This window comes from Aphis gossypii, chromosome 1 (genome assembly GCF_020184175.1).
Source record: "Aphis gossypii isolate Hap1 chromosome 1, ASM2018417v2, whole genome shotgun sequence".
Lineage (NCBI taxonomy): Eukaryota > Metazoa > Arthropoda > Insecta > Hemiptera > Aphididae > Aphis > Aphis gossypii.
The window spans coordinates 29,232,893-29,251,746 of NC_065530.1; the positions used below are offsets into that span (position 1 = coordinate 29,232,893).

The 18,854-nt window shown below is 26.2% G+C and overlaps 1 protein-coding gene across 1 annotated transcript; it reads left to right on the forward strand.

Annotated features, from left to right (window-relative positions):
- Window positions 1-5,115: 5,115 nt before the first annotated feature.
- On the forward strand, window positions 5,116-18,147 carry LOC114132428 (ATP-binding cassette sub-family G member 1-like). The gene is given in 24 exon segments (XM_027997884.2): window positions 5,116-5,242; window positions 5,622-5,739; window positions 5,895-6,084; window positions 6,192-6,337; window positions 6,422-6,663; window positions 6,747-6,839; window positions 6,931-7,043; window positions 7,109-7,277; window positions 7,454-7,554; window positions 7,647-7,805; window positions 7,878-8,063; window positions 8,304-8,456; window positions 13,787-13,895; window positions 13,965-14,082; window positions 14,331-14,520; window positions 14,591-14,736; window positions 14,904-15,145; window positions 15,226-15,342; window positions 15,587-15,717; window positions 15,807-15,972; window positions 16,087-16,187; window positions 16,982-17,140; window positions 17,225-17,410; window positions 17,485-18,147. Coding segments are annotated over 24 exon segments (3,618 nt in total). The 3' UTR covers window positions 17,641-18,147.
- Window positions 18,148-18,854: the final 707 nt, after the last annotated feature.

Here is an 18,854-nt window from a genome sequence, read left to right on the forward strand (position 1 = left end):
GGAATACATAATTATAGGTAAAATATATATTATAGGTTACAATTATAGGTACATTTTTTTTATTAGTGTTTTAAGTTCAAATTCAAATATCAACAAAAATTCATCAAAATCATGAATATTTGCAAATTATTTTGTAGTTAAAATATATAAAAAAAAATGTTGTGGAAGTATCTAATTTCAATATGTTATATCATAATTTGCCATCTGCTAAAACGATGATCTTAGACGATTCAAAGAATGTTACTTGAAAGTCGAGTTTAAACTACTAGAGTAGTGCGGTCACTTACCACTATACCTACCAGTTAAAAATTAAATTTAAAAAAGTGATAATTTAATAACAATTTAATTTATTCGTAGAACTTTAGTCTTATACGATTAAACTAAAATAAATACGAATTTAGTTTAATGTAATATGCGAGTGTATTAAAAACATCAAACATATCATTATATTTAATAATTATATTAGGGTATTGAGAGGCTATTTTACCAATTCCTCTCAATCCGTCCCTTTCCACCGATGCTATGGTATATCTAGTTACATATTATAGATTTTTCATATTGTTTTTCATAAGCAGTTTACCCAGTAGCTCCATACGAGTACTAGTTTAACAAACTATATTTTCGCTGTCTCTTCTTTTAAATCTCTCTTGCAAGTCATTAATTTCTTAACAACTAATTTATATGGTACTCAAAAATACGAAATAAAAACAATAATTATATTTGCAAATACGCTTATAACGCGATGCATGATAATATATTTAAACAAACAAATTAAAACAGGAAATTATTTATTGATGAATAAAAAACATTCTTTAGAAAATAAACAAATGGATCAAAGCCTTGAACAATATTTAGTATAGCTGATAAAATAAATGAATACCTAATAGATAAAAGTAACGAGGTACATACCTACTGGCTACTGTTCTTTTATTATATGAATATAATATAGACAATGGGTACTTATAAACTATATAGATGGTAAATACTAAAATCTGTAATTAAAGATAAATAAAAACTAATGGGAAAACAAACGACTGAATAAAGTACTATTATAGGTATTTATTGAAAGAAATAACAATTAACATAATATTATGAACCATTATTATTGGATCACAAGCATCTAGAGCAATATTCAAAAACATTTAAAGTTTATCATTGGTTTTAACCTGAGATAAGAACATAATTTATAACTTACTCGTTACTAACGTCTAACACCAACGTATTACTGTTTAGAAACTAGATGCATGCTTGATTGTAATAATTCATAGATAATGCAGAAATTAATTTTATAGCAATTAGCCGTATAATTACAACATATTAATATTTTATATTATAATTAATAATTCATTAATTGAGTAATAATTGTATAGTTATAGGCATCAGAGGGCAATGGTACATTTTTCCTTTCTAAACATTACTAAATCTAAAATAAATTGAATCTAGATTATGTGAATGTATACTATATAGAATGTATATACATTCGAAAACTAAAATAATAGGTATACATATTTTATACGTTATAGTGTTTAGTGTTATACCCAATAGCGTTTTCGTGATTTTTTTAATGAAGAAAGATAGAAAAATGTAATGTAAAAACGTAAAGACCAAAGTTATATCCAATGGGTACTACAGACATTGTTAAAGTAAAATTATTTATCAATTATCATAAAATATATATTATATTATTTGCCACTGTGCCACTGATAAGTGCTTAAAAAATTGAAAAACCTTTATTTGGGATTATAAAAACGTGCCATGTCTTATAAGTCCAGGAAGAACGCTCATACACTTATCATCCATACACATTTTATAACTATTTGTTATTACTAATAAGTTATTAAATTAATTTAAAATTTAACAATTTTCACATTTTAGAATAATTTAATACGATATTTATTTTGCTATTTACCTATAAAATAATTATTTCCCCTCAATTATTCCATAGTTAATGATAATAGTAACCCACTCGATAACTAATGTACAGCAAAAAGGTACCCACTTTTCTACTTTTTTTTTCATGAAAATTATACATACCCACACCAGAAAGTCAACCAAAACACGCTTTTATTATCAACAGTAATTCAGTAAACTCACTAAACTCAGTAAAGTACAATTGATCAAAAAACGATTGAGCATATGTATTTTTAGCAACACGGTTGAGTATAGAATATTTTATTCAACGTTTTCGAAATGTTGTAATTCATTATTTTTACACATTAAAACACCAATTATTATTATGAGCCAAGCCCAACTTAATCGACAATGCATAACATGTTATTCGATTAATATCGAATTATAGAAATAATATCAGTGTTCGATCACCTATAATAGTCGTGTTACATACAGTGCGTTTCATATTTCCATTTCGTATAGTTTTTATTTTATCATAAATAGTTCCTATTTTTCGGAATACCTATTTTGTAGTATTGCTATTTGCTAATAGCATGCCTATGATATACGGTAAACAGAAAAAAAGTTCCAGTAAAAAAAGTCCAGGGAAAAAGTTTATTGAAAAATTCAAATGTAGGAGATTCAAGAGCTATTAGAAAACTAAGACTAACTCGGATCGTAGAAACACGTCTACAAAATTTTTGTATAAAAAATACAAATACAAGCAGGCAAAATCAGTGTGTTAGATTTTTAACAGCCGCAAGTCCTATTAAAATTAGAAAGAGGCGTGATTAAAATATTATTTTGTAAATTGTAATATTATAATAATTTATATTTATGTATTATTGACTATTGTATGTATCATTAGGTATATCGATTATAATTATATTTATTATTATTATAATATCATTTATATAGAAAGTCGAAACGATTATCAGTATATGATCGACTGTCTATCGTTACACAAATAAAATTTAACACCTAAAATTAAATCTATATTATTAAAGGTGGGACCTTTTACTTCGGGACTTTTTTTCCGCGATTCATGATTTACAGACTACGAATTACGATAACCAGACGAAACATGCTAAAACTTAATTATCAATACTGCGAATTTTTCTTCGAAATGCAACAAATAATATAAGTTATTTATGTAGTTTATAATGTCGACATTTTAATTTTTAAATTGTAAAATGTTAATTAAAATTCCATTAAGTGGTGTGCCAAAAATATTCAAATTGTTATAGAATTTCGTAAAATTATTTTGGATACCTATCTGTGTTAAAAAAATTTTATTGTAGTATGTATCTACAATAATAGTCATGCAACATAATTTTCAAGGTTTGTATTTATACACTATTTTACTTAAATATTGAAATATTATTGAAATATTAAAGTTATGCTAGATCCAGCACTGCATGCATTAATAATCGACAATCGTCTTAATTAATGACCGATGTAAGATTGATGATATTATTAAATGTTTGGTAGGCGGTAGCTTCCTACTAGATATAATGTTTATTATATCATTTATAATTTATATCATTCAACACACACTAAAATTATATTCTTTATACAGTACCTATGTGCTATATATAGATGGGGAGGCGGAAAAAATGGCCACGGAAAAAAAACCCAAACTAAAAAATACACCCCGGAAAAAACCCAAGAAAATTAAAGTGCTATATATCATTGTAATCTTATATTATGAAATATTTTATAAACTGTGGTTGATTGTTGATTATACAATGGATTTACAATCATATAATATATTTTTAATAATAAATAATAATATTTTTTAAATAATTTTATCATATAATTATTTAATAGAACATAGGAACAAACTATTAAAAATAAAAAATATTCTCGTTTGTGGTAACATAATAATACCTACCCTAATAATTATAATATGAGAGATCATAGTCATAATAATTAAATAATATAATAATAATAAATTGTTAATTTAAAAAAATAATTTTCGATAAGTAGTCTATACAATCATGATAAAATTCAATAATAACTTGTAGGCTATATCTATAGGTACATAAAAAAATTAAAATTAACTTAACTGTATAATAATGATAATTAACTATAAAAAGTTAAGTAAAACAATATAAAATTTAACTAAATAAGTTAAATTGTATTAATAAGTTTGATTAAACAAAAATAACTAACTAGTCAAGTTAAAAAATTAACTTTTTAATAAGTTAATGCCCACCATTGCTAAAAAGTATGTAATATGTATAATTTAATTAAGTATTATATTTTACTACTGTGTATATTATTTAAAATATGTATCTATAAATAAATGTAAATGTATTATGTATAATTTATTTTTTTGGGCTTTTTTTCCGGGGTGTGTGTTTTAGTTTGGGTTTATTTCCGTGGGTATTTTTTGGGGTTTTTTTTTTCCGTGGCCATTTTTTCGCGATCCATATATAATATGTATTTTCTACAACTGGGGTGGCGATCCTTTTTCAGGAAAAGTGTCAAGTGCCAAATTTGAAATCGCTATTATTTTGAAAACCTTGCGATTTATACTACCTATTTGTAATCGGTGACTTGTTATCAGAAATCACTAATCAGAATAGACATGTATAATAAAGTCGTGAAGACTGCTCATTAAAACATAATGTATTATGATTTATGTTTAATATATAAATACAGTTAGGTCGTGCTAACTGCTAAGTGTTCATATCGGTATTCGGTTGTCACTAAAGTGTTGTCAAACAGCTGCTATGATATCACGGTGTGTTCGTCTGTTGCATGTGGATAGAATAATTGGTCAACGATAACAAATTAACAACAAAATATAAATATATTTAATTTTAGGTACAATAATATTATAACAATAGTAATAATACCATGATGAGTAATTACACTAATAACAATGACCATGACATGTTGACATTATTGACAATAATGTCATTTATCACGCGTCAACAGGATTTTAATAAACAATAATCAATAATAATGTGCACCAGTATCCTGAACTCATATCGGTGTAACGTTCCATCAAGGCCGAAAGCAGGTCATAATAAATTAATAATGGTGGGGTAAGTTTCACTCGTTTATCCTTAATACAGTGAATTATTTGTGACGTTTTGTAAAACAATAAAACCGCACTTAATAGTTAATTATTAACATTTTGTATTTTCCAGTACCCCCCACCACTGCCGTTTATTTGACCAGCCTATGTCTTCGAACTGCCCCGTTTTATGGTGTATGTACTAAGTAGCCATAGTTAAACCAACCATTCACGCGGAGATGGAAGGTATAGATGTGGAATTTACAGAAGTATCCCTAACGGTCAACGTTTGGGACCCTCTGGTGACAAAGACGCTAAGGCCAGGTAAATTCATATTATCTAACACTAAATATTGTGAACACCAGGGATTTAAAAAATAGTTAGATTATATTATAGTTGTGACCAAACTTTTTTAATAAAGATTTACTGAGAATATATTTTTCCTTTAAAAAGTTATAAAAATGCATACGACTACCTAATGTTAAAAGTGGTTACCACAAATTATTAGGGGATTACTATTTACTAAAATATGTATAATAAAAAATTCTAACAAAGAGAGTTTCAAAAAGAAACTTTCAAGTCGTCTGTAAATAGTCAACCATTTGGGCTGCCCATAGTTCTAACTTAGTATTTGCTAATACCATACTGACTTAGGCCAAAAAATCAATCATCATACTATTATAGTTATCATCTGATGTTTCAGAAAAAAAAATTGTTTTAAACAAGGTCAGTGGCTCATTCCGTAGGAATCAAGTAGGGGCTATAATTGGATGTTCTGGATCTGGAAAATCAACTCTTATGAATATTTTATCTGGTTACATGTGAGTATTTTATAAAGAATGTTTATATTTAAAACACAATTAATAAGAGTACAAAAAAAAAATATAAATTATATTTTTATGTTAAAATCAATAATTTTATTATTTTACATGAAACATATTTTGTTTCATAATGTTTTATATTTTAAATTGCATAGGTCAAGTGGTTACCAAGGAGTTGTAACTTTAAATGGAGTACAGCGAGATTTGTCGTCATTTAGGAATGTTTCGAGCTACATCATGCAAGAGGATAGTTTGCAATTATATTTGACTGTTCAAGAATCCATGGAAATTGCCATGAAGCTTAAACATTCAATTTCAAAATTAGATGTTCAAAAAAGAATCTCAGTGAGTTTCCAATAATTGTTGAAACATATGTAGTCAATATACTTTAAGTTAAATGGAGTGCATCATTGAAAAATGTGCCTTAATCAATATTTTTTTTTTTTTTTTAGATAGACAATTTACTTCATAATTTACTTTTACATGATAATCGACACTCATTAGTTTATAATTTATCTGGTGGCGAGCGTAGGAGACTGACCATTGCTCTAGAATTAGTTCGCAGCCCAAAAGTGATGTTTTTTGATGAGCCTACAACGTAATATACTTATATTAGTAAATAAGTGATGATAAATTATAACCTTTTGTTTGTTTAAATATTGAAATTGTTTTTATTGACCAGAGGTCTGGATATAGTGTCTGCAAATAATGTTGTTAAGATTATGAGAAAATTGGCTGACTCTGGTAAAACCATAATATGCACTATACATCAAGCTTCAGCTTCTCATTTGGAAAATTTTGATACGGTTTATGTACTTACACCATCAGGGCAATGCATGTATAATGGAAAATCATCACAAATAATTGATTATTTTTCGCAACATGGATTTCAATGTCCTCCATATCACAACCCTGCTGATTATGGTTGGTGATAATGCCTCCAATATATGTATATAAAGAAAGAGAGAAACAAAAATATATTTAAACTTATTGAATTATTTATTCAGTGATTGAATTGAGTTTGGGTGAATATGGAATACCCATTAATACGATGATTGAACTAGCTGGAGAACAAAACAAGATTGATGGACACATAATTAGTAAGAAATGTTTAACTAATATCATAACATCTTTAACAGACTTCATATAAATTAAATAACATAATATTATTCATTATTTAATTTATTTCAGACCAAAATGTTGACTGTGTACCTGTAATTTATAGTCGAGAATATTCTTCAAATTATTTTCCTGAGCTTTGTATACTTATGCATAGAACTTTATTAACTACTTTCAGAGATCATGTTAGTGATTGATAACTAACTAGTAGATAAATATATAAAATATGTGTATATTTTTATTTTTAAAGTTTCTAGTGAAAGTAAGACTTTTTGTTCACTTCTTGCTGGGGAGCATGTTTGGAATTGTGTATATTGGACTTGGGAAGAGTGCTATGCACGTTCGTGACAATGCTGTATTACTATTTTTCTGTGTAATGTTTATGACTTACATAGCAGCGTTTACCATGTCTATAAAATGTTCGTATAAGAGTATATGTATAAATACATTAAATATTTAAATATTAATACCTGTAATACTACTATATTAGTTAATAGAAATATTATTATGAATTAAAATATTAATATATATGTATTATTATAAATAGTTAATAATTTAATAATAATATTTTTGTGCTTTATGGTGATTTCTTTAGTTCCATTAGAGTTATCAGTGATGCGAAAAGAATATTTTAACAGATGGTATTCATTAAGTTCTTATTACATTTCTGTCACACTTGTGGATTTACCTGTACAAGTAAATATAATACACAACATTTAATACTAATGTATTACTTATAAACTGAATAATTCAAATATTTCAATTTTTTATGTTTTATTTTTTTGCAGATATTTTGTACTTTTTTGTTTTGTTCATTAATATACTTGTTATCTGGTCAACCTCTTATTCTTTTTAGGATTTCAATGTTTTTGTTGATATTTATTGTAACAGGACTTATGTCACAAGCAATTGGAATGCTAGTCAGTACTCTTTGTAAAGGATTTGTTGTAAGTTGTTGTATGTAGGTTAATATTTGATACCTAACATTAAATACTAAAATAATAAAAATTTTGTTCTAGATTAATACTGTTATCGTTGCATTGATATTGATGTTTTGGACCACTTATGCAGGTGGTATGATAAGAATATCAGATACTCCTAAAATATATCGATGGTTGTATGATATATCATTTATGAAACATTCTGTGCAAGGTGTTCTACATGCAGTTTATGGTTACGATCGCTCTGTATTGCCTTGTCCAGTTGTTAGTAATTTTATTTTATTTAAAAATTTTAAATTACATTACAGTTAGTCGCTAACTAATAAAAAAAAATTATTGGTACTATCATAATAATACAACATATTTTAAAAACATTAAATGGGTTCTGAATATCAAATGTAATAAAATAATGCTCATACAGTATAGATTTTATTAATGAGCAGAACAAATTAAATTGTTTTACTATTAAAATACCTAATGTATTGTATTTTTATGTTTATTTAGATGTTTTGTCCATTTGGTTCACCAAAAGTAATGCTTAAAACAATTGATATGGGTGAGAATTTGTACTGGATAAATGTTAGCTTTATCACTAGTATTTATGTTGTATTGAAAGTATGTGCTTTTATTGCCTTAAAGTATAAGTTATCTTCTATTTGAATCAAATGCCAATCAAAAGAAATTATTTCTAATGAAATTTAGAGATCTGAAAATGTAATATTACTCATAGTATAAATTTGGTGAATATTTAGTTAACTAAATATATATATAATATTTATATTATTATGTTATATTTTTTACATTTAATATTAATATCAATAGATTAATAACTATACATATACTCTGTATAAGAAGAGAACATACTAATTCTGTGTATCATCTCGTAACATCCTGCCAAAGTGGAACCCGTATCGATGAAAGGGTGTAGCGTGGGATATACAGAAAAAATGTATTTTCATCAGACTATGATGTGTTCTCTTGCTGTTCAGAATATAGACTGTACTTTTGTTATGTAATTACTGATTGACCTTACCGTAGTAGATTACAATCAGAATTTTTACAAGACTTAATACCAATATGACCATGAATACCAAAATAGTTGATTTAGTTATTATTCCGGTAATAACATCATATTTACCAGACTATATAATATGGCAATAATATTTTAAATTTAAGGCACTATTTTGTAACTTATATTGTATTGTAGTGTAATATATTATTTGTTTATTATTCATACTCTTGTTTGTATTGATTATTCAACTTGTGTTAAATACAAATCAAGAAAATATATAGTGCAAAATATAAAAATTATTTTATTTTAATTAAGTAATTTATGTACGAGTATAGTATATAGTGTGATCAAAACAAAATATTTTTAAAATTAGCATTGATTTTTAGCATAACTATACATAAAAATAATAATGTCAGTCCTTCTACTTTGGCAATAACTTACTAGAAGTCTCTTCCTTATTGAATCTTACTAAATACTTTTCTTATCAAAATCATTATTCTTCCGAGCATATCTTGACCACATCAATTTATTTTAACTTCCTTAACTATATATGTGGCTGTTGAAAAATGACATAAAGTTTATCATTGTGTAGTTTCTTCTATTCACTTGTGTGAGTGTCAATCTTTACCCTAAATATTTTCCTTAGTACTTTTATCTTAAACACTGCCTCTTAAATTCTACTTATTCCAGAAGCCTTATTTCAACTCTATAAAAGGCAATTAGCCACACAAAGTTTAAATAATTCTAATTTTTTATTTTTCAGAAAAGGCTATTGATTTAAACATTTATCTAGGCCATAAAAATATTTTTTTAATGATTACAATCTCAATCAATATTTCTAATTGTATGTCATTATGTTGAGTAATTATCATTTATCATCAACTCAGATATTTAAATAAATGTATTCTTCTAAACCTGTATTACTCAATACTTATATTATAGTATTTATTTAATGTATTCATTATAATATTTAATACGTCATTCACTTTTTCTGACAATCATTTGAAATAAGCGATTTTTTTATATTGTTGTAACTCAAACATTAATCACTGTAAATACTTAAAATTTTCTTAAAATTAAATACTTAGGGTGGCCAAAAAAACTTGAAAAATTAATACAAGGTTTTTCATAAGTAATTTTTATTGTACCAAATTAAAAAAAAAAACCTAATCATTAGTCACAATTTTTTTATAAGCGTTCAAAGTTCAAATTTTTACGAAATATATCAAAAACATAGAAATTTGCAAATAATTTTGTAGTTGAAAATTCGTAAAAAAATTTTTGTTTATGTTGAGAAAACTTGAAGCGTCATTATATAAATGTTATGAGTATCTGAATTTTAAATTTTTACAAAATCGCGTGACTAACGATTTATCTTCAAACGATTTTCAATACCATTTATTATAATTCAAAAAATGTAAATAACATGTTGATGTACCTACATAGCTACATCAACTTATATAATAGTTTCTGCAGAAAAGAAAAATAATACTCCTAAAATTCTAGTAGTTTGGCGCTTTTATAACAGTCCCGTAGTAAAAGTTTGACGCTCAAGGATAATTTCAACTGTAACATAAAATGTGATTTATTTGAAACATATATAACGTGCAATATTCCTTTGAAAAAAAATTTAGAAGTTTAATTATAGCAATCAAGAATTTCGAAATTTTAAATAAATTATTACAATATTGTTATATACGTCTTATAATAGATATCATTTTCATAAAATGTAAATGACTTCTTCACGTCAGTATAAATTGATAGATGACACTGATAAAAAAGATGTAGGTTCTGGGTGCCTATATAAAAAAAAAATATTAACTTCGCGCCAACATAGAATGTTGTCCGGCGTATAGTATAGGCAAAGTAGGTACTAGCTAGGTTACAGCAGTGATCAATACTTCAAAATTACATTCGATGGTTCTAACAATCGATATACCTACTCGTATTACATTTATGTGTTCACAGTTTCACACAGAATATTATATGCAGAATGCAGATTGCAGATTTACCGTCTTGTGTTGGCATTTTTATGTGATCACCTCTCCAAAATACGGGAACAAATGGTTCCCTATATCACATAAATTAATGTACCTACGTATAATAGTATATTAGCATTCTATAGTCTATAAACGTATTTATTTAGGTATTTATATTAATGGTAATAGGAAATTTGTGCGTGTGTGTGTAAATGTAATCGATACTCAGCAGTCTATCCACTCATAGTTCTGAAATTTAGTACACTGCGGTAATCCTATGTCCCTAAAATGTGCGCCCTAAAATCTATTTCTCTAACTTGGCAAATTTAAAAAAAAATAGAATCGCTTTAGTAACTTTTAAACCGTTAACTTGTCCTTCGTTTAACGTAAATGCAGTAGGTAGTTGTCTACCGTTTGGAAGTCTGATGGTACACTCGGGCCAGAATCGAATGAATCTGTTCGATTATCTGTATAAAGTCAATTTAGGTTTTATATTATATAATATTATTTTATATATTTGAAATGGAAGCGGTCACTGCCGACGAAAAAATACAAACCGATTGGGACGATTTCGATGTGCAAGTATGAAATGAACACGTTTGTCGAACGCCACATGTGTTAATCGTATAGTTTACTCGGTGTTAGCTTACTGGCGACTATAGTAAGCTAGTTCACTATCTGTTAGTAAAAAATCATTGTCTAACTAGTAAACTATTTTGATAGCAAACTAGCGTGCTATTAAACTAAAAAACTAGTAATGCTAGAGAAATAGCTTCGTGTAAACCACGCTTTACAAATTTACAATATAATATGATTGAATCAATGTTACAACGGGCCGACTGTCGACCTGACAGGTGTCGACGAGTCGAAGCTAACAGGTGATTTACCGTACGGTTATCGTTATCGTGACATTCGGAATTTCGAAATGTTCGTGCTGAACGTTGACAAGCAAACCGCAGCTATGGTCGTATGAACGTCCGGACGTTCGCGTGCACGATCGTACCGTCTACTCGTCTATAATAGTTTTCAATGTTTTCATCTCGCAAATTTACCGATCGTCAGGTGTTGGATGATCGCAATTGCCTGTGCAAAATCTAAACCTGTTCCTTTTCCAAAGCCATGACCCTATACGCATAATTTCAATAAAAAAAAACTGAGAGTAGGTAGGTACTTAAGCTCTGCTGCATTTTCTAGGCATTTAAATTAAATTATGACTATGCAGAGGGGGATCCCTTTAGTTTACCACCATAGTAATTATTCACCTCAAATTTTTAATTTACATAAAAGTGCATATATATTTATAGAGATATTCGTTTAATCGTATTTATATATATACCTACTTAATATTAGCTTATTTAAATACGACGTACCTACAGGGTTTTATGCTTAAGTTACAACAATATTACACATTTACACAATTTGTTTGTATACACAGTATATTATTTGAATATTTCTATGATATACAATATACATATACTTAGGTATTTTGGCTAGCTCCATATTTTAGTGTAGGGAATACCACCCACCAGGTACCAACAACAATTTTGAATGAACAATTGCTCCAAAATAATACCTTCATCACGCTTTTGGGTAGTTCATAGTCTTCGTAGGTACTTACTTCATTACCTATGGAACCAAAACTTCTAAAAATGTATGATGATAATACAAAACGGGTTTGAAGTCAATAGCACAGAAGTTTTGTATTTTACTGCTAGACCGCGACACCGCGTTACTTTTTTTGTAAATATATATATGCCTAATACAGTAATACATTTCAAATTTCTTATCTAACGAAAATTCTTCTCCGTGCTTTAACACGGTTGTAGATAATATTATCTGTACTGTATTATTGTATTGTATAAATGTTTAATATTATACTTAAGTCTAAGATAATAATGTACATTACAAGTTACAACATTGCAACTTACGTTAAATAAGATTGTACATAGTATAAATACTATAAATTGTACATACTTGTCAGTTGTCACTTAATACTTGAAGTCTTGAACACAGTCCTGAATAGAATATAGTATAACACTACGTTACTATAGGCAGAATTATCGAGATAATTTTTTTCAGTTCAGCGATCTTAAAATGATCTTTAGTTATTTAAGTGTCAGTCTTCGCGTTTTTGCTTTATCACTTTTACCATTGATAATATAATATAATAATGACTATATAGTTTACTATATAATCAATGCTTTTACTAAGTTAAATATTCACAGTTTATTGGCACTGAGTGTATATTGATTATTGAAGAACAACATATTATACTATATAGGTACATAGTACATACCCACTCAACAACTCAACAGTATGTTGCCACAATCAATAAAACGTCTGTTTAAATCAAAAAAATCATATTGGTAATTGGTATTGGTACCTATAGAAATAAACACTTGAAGAATTTATGAAACTAATTGAATATTAATTGTCATAATTCATAGACCATAGGAATGCAAATATGACGTACATGTAATGACTAGAATACCAGGAAACACCTTTGAAGTTGAATAAAAAATTGTCAGTATAATCTTAATGTTTACCTATTTTAATTTTATTTATTTTTCTGTAATAATAATGTCACTCACTAATTAAAAAATGTGCAGAATGTGCAGTGTATAACAACAAGTAGGTACCTAATTATATTAAAGTTATTTTATTAAGGTTAAAAAAAAAATAATCAAATTAATAATCAATGGGTGATTTTATGATATTTTAATAATTTAATCATTTACCAATTTTGTATACCTAAGTTTTATGATTACATTTTAACTGGCAATATTTAAATATTATTTGACATTGATTTATAATTATGTAGATGATTTACCAACAATACCTACAACTGTAGCTAAATAATCTCTTTTCTAATCTAACTTTTTTATTTATTAAATTGACCTTTGAGATGCATATTGATGATTTTTGTTGACAGATAATGTTGGAAATCTAGAAACCTTGTTTAGTGAAATTATTACCTGTATTTAATATATTTTTGACAAAATATTGAAATGGAATTGAATTCAATGTTGTTAAATGAAGGACTAGATTTAAAATTTGAAGATTTAACATACAAAGTAAACAATTGGACGGATAAATTTAAAATAGGTATGTTTTTTAATTTTTATACATTATACAAAAATGAACATAGATGAATTAATAACACTTTATTTACAGAAAAGAAAACTATTTTGAAAGGTGTGAGTGGTGCATTTTATCAGGGTCAACTATGTGCAATTATTGGATGTTCGGGATCTGGAAAATCATCATTATTAAATGCACTATCTGGTTATAAGTAAATAAATTACTTTAAAAAAATTCATATTTTTTTTTACTTTCAAATAGAGAGATCACGCAATACATTATATATTAATGTTTTTAAATCATATTCTAAAACTGTATGTTATTCATTTAAATTAAAAACTTTAAAACTAGAATATATTATTTTATGATAAACATTTAATAGCTTAAAGTTTTTATAAAAGTAGTATAATCATGATTTTATGATAGTGTAAAAATAGATCTATTAATTTTTAATTAAAGGACCAGTGGATATAGTGGAGCGATATTTATCAATAATAAACCTCAAGAACTGAAATCATTTAAAAAACAATCATGTTACATTATGCAAGAAGACCAACTTCATGTGCAATTAACTGTCAGAGAAGCTATGGAATTTGCATCAAAGTTGAAATGTTTAACTTTATCATTAAATGCAAACAAATTGAAAATGGTAAAAATTAAATTTTAATTACCCATAATTAATTAACTAACACTTATGCTATACTTATGTATTATTTCAGATAGATTTAATTTTAGAAAATTTGAATCTACTTAAAATTCAAGATACGGCTACAGTGAATTTATCTGGTGGTGAACGTAGAAAATTATCTATTGCATTAGAACTGGTCCATAATCCAAGCATCATGTTTTTTGATGAACCAACTAGGTAAGCTAATGTAAAGAGATTCTATCTATATTATTGGTAATATATTTTTTTGTTATTACCATGTTTTATAGTTTTTAATTTATTCATTTTTAATAAATATAAATTGACAACTTCATATTATATTATTGCAATATTTCAATGATTTTATTTATTATATTTAAATTCAGCGGATTAGATAGTTTATCAGCAAATCAAGTATTAGGCACATTAAGGGAGTTGGCCAATACTGGCCGTAATATAATTTCTACAATACATCAAGTTTCTGCTTCACAATTAAAGATCTTTGACATTCTTTATGTACTTACTCCATCTGGCCAATGTATTTATCATGGTTTTACATCAAAACTTTTGGATTATCTAGCTGCACAAGGTTTACGATGTCCATTATATCACAATACAGCAGACTATAGTTAGTATTTAATCATTTTTTATTTAATTTTTGTTTTACAATTTTTATAAACATTATGAATTAATTTATGGTTTTTATAGTTATTGAAATAAGTCTTGGAGAGTATGGAGATCATGCTGAAAAATTGGTAAAATATATTAAAAATGGAAAGTCTTCAGAATGGTTAAAGAATACTGGTCAAAAAGATTTAGTTAAAGGTTAGTCAAAAGTGAAATATTTTTTTTATTTTAAGTTGTTAATGTTGAAATGTTAGTCACTATACAGAACACAAACTAAGTTAATATTAAGTAATATTGTGGTATAGATATTATGAAGTACACAAATAATTTTATGGTATTGTTTGTTTAGCAAACATGTTTAAAACTGATTTAAAATTTCCTAGTAGATTTTTAGATAGTTTTGTATTCCGAAATTGTATAACACAGGCTTATCTAATTTCAGCAGATCAGTCGACAGGTGTTAACATCAATGATGAATGTCAAGATAGACAACTTATAAAATATATTTACAACCATTTGATTCAACTTGTTATTTTATCACATAGGTGTACAGTTAAGACATTGAGAGAAAAAGTATTTATAATAGAAATTTAGATTTATTTTTACCATTTACATAATCATTATATAATATAATATAACATAGTATTTAATTATATTTATAGTTCATCACTACAAGATTGCTGGTTCATATTATTGTTAGCGCCGTGTACGGTTGGGTATATTTTGGTGTTGGTATTAATGCATCGTTTATACATGACAATCTAATGTTGTTGTTTTTCAGTTTACTGTTTATTATGTATACTGCTAGTTCTTCAATGATAATAAACTGTAAGTCTTGAATAGTTAAGAATTTATTACATGTATACTGTGAATGATAAATGATAAACTAGATATGTAAGTACCTATGTTATAAATTTTATGTTTAATACATTTGTGTTATAGTTCCCTTAGAAATTCAAATACTTTCGAAAGAGCATTTCAACCAGTGGTATTCCTTGTTGTCATATTATATAAGTTTTACAATAGTAGATCTACCAATTCAGGTAATAGTTTTAAAAATTCTAATGAAAATTAATAATTCTATAAAAATAAAACATTAAAAAAAATAACTAATAAATAATAATGTATAATGAATAGTGTGTAGACAATGCATATAAAAAAAATTAAAATAAGCATTAAATATACTTTAACACAGAGGTCAGCTACCTGCGGCTCAAGATTATAATTTATAATTAGTATAAAAATATGGAATCAGTTTAATTCAAATCTCTATGAAACAAAAGTCAACATTTAGTAAACTAAAATATTTTGCTAAACAAATGTTATCCATGTTTGAAAACATGTATGTTTGGGAGTTAACTTTTTCACTAATGAATTATCGAAAAAGTAAATATGGTTCCCAATTAGCCGATCTTCACTTGAATAATGTAAAGAATTTCTATATTGAAAATCAAACCTACTGGTTGATGCTATCTGAATTCAAAAATCATATTAGTTTACTAGTATTTTTTACATTTTATATTATTAAAATTTTGTTAATATATAACACGATAAATTAATATACCAAACAGTGATGGCCCTTGACACCAAAAAGGTTTGCAACTCCTGCTCTAATACATCAGATATATTTTATAAATATATTTTCTGGAACTTAATTAGTTAAATTTAATCTATTTACTTACTGCATTATATGTTTAACATAAATACATTACATACTATGTATTAACTTTTATCATATATAAGGTTTGTTTTCTAAACATTAATGTTGACATTGATTCATGTACACTGTTGTAAAATATACCTCTGATACTAATAACAAATAATTTTTACCTTTCAGGTTCTATGTACATTCTTGTACTGTGTGGTCTTATATTATTTTACTGGACAGCCTCTTGAATGGCCAAGGTTTGGGTTGTATACACTCATGATGTTAATGGTGGGACTATTATCACAGACTATAGGCATGTTAATGGGAACATTGTTTAATGATTTAAGAGTGAGTATTCTTAAATACAATAATACATATATGGCTATAACCATTATTTAATATGTATTTTTTTTTTTTAATACTTGTTTATAGTTTAGTACAATTCTAACCAGCTTCCTACTCATGCCGTGGATGATGTTTGGTGGAATTTTCATTAAAATCTCTGACACGCCAGAGATTTTTCGATGGTTATTTGACATTTCCTTTATGAAACATGCCATGGAAGGAATAGTGCATTGTGTTTACGGTTTGGATCGACCCAGGTTATATTGCCCCAAAGTATGTTTATTGCTGTTATATTCGATTATTTAAAGTTCTATTATATGATATTTAAAGTCTAAAAATTATTTCAGATTTACTGTTACAGCACTTCGCCCTCAAATATTTTAAAAGATTTAGACATGCCAGTTAACAAGTATTGGTTTAATTTTATTGCTGTTACCACCATTTATTTGTTATTGAAAGTGTTAACATATTTAGTGTTGAAAAAAAAGTTAGAAATTCACTGATGGCCCTTTATGCTCAGTTTTCTGTTTAATACATCATTACACTATGTTAATGCATCAGTATACTTTAATTTGAACCATGTGCATTTTATATTTTTACCAATAATTGGTATACTATTTATTTTATATTGTTACCTAGATTAACATTGCCAAAGACAGAACTTAAAAGTGATACTTAATCATTATTATTATGTTTAATTAAAAATAAAGTCAATTGTTTAATATTTAAGTTTTTAAATCATTAACTGATGAAATAATTAATAAGACTGCTGATTGCTGTATAACTTTTATTACTGTTTAATTTGTTTTTATTGATTAATTACCTTTGTTATTTACATACTTTGTTTGATTAACCTTTTTAAAAAATATTTTAAATATTTTAAAATTTGTAAATTATTATTTATGAAATAGAATATCTAATATAGACTTACTAATTTACTCTATACAACATGTTTACTTTGTGTATTTCGTTAAGGACATACATTGTATACAATTTTATGTATTATTTCACTTTTTTGATATATTTATACACGTATACGTGCTGTGTCTGTTAGCCATAAACTAAAATGTTATATTTATTTAATTATTACCTATAACAAAATTAGTTTAATATATGTGAATCAAACAATGTTGTACATTTTAAACATCACATAAAACATTATATATGTTCTTCAATTAAATTTATTTTTATAAAAATAATAATAATAATTTAAATTTTTTCTGAGTTAATGATTGTTATTTTATGTACAATATATTAATATCAAAACGGCATAAACTATTAAAGTTGTACTCATTGAAACAATTTAGTATATTATTGCATTTTAATTTCTATTATGTTGATGCAATTTATAGAGAAAAATCAATTTTTTACATGAAGCTATCACTATGCAAAAGATTTTTTTAAACATAATTTATCATATTATGCGTTGATTGTTTATTGATTGCATAGACATATTTTTAACAGTTTTATGTGCATGGATGTCATTTTTTTATGAATGATTATTATTCATATCTTATTATATTTTTCATCTAATAAATCAGAAAGCGATATTTATTAATAAATTGTCTATTATTTTCTCATGTTTTAGAAATTAGCTAAATTCTACATATTAAATTAGATTTTACATAAATATTGTATTTCATTTGGATAAAATATCATGTTCAGTATTTTGATAAGTTGGTTTGGTTTGATATATAATTACTGGCCTAGTCACATG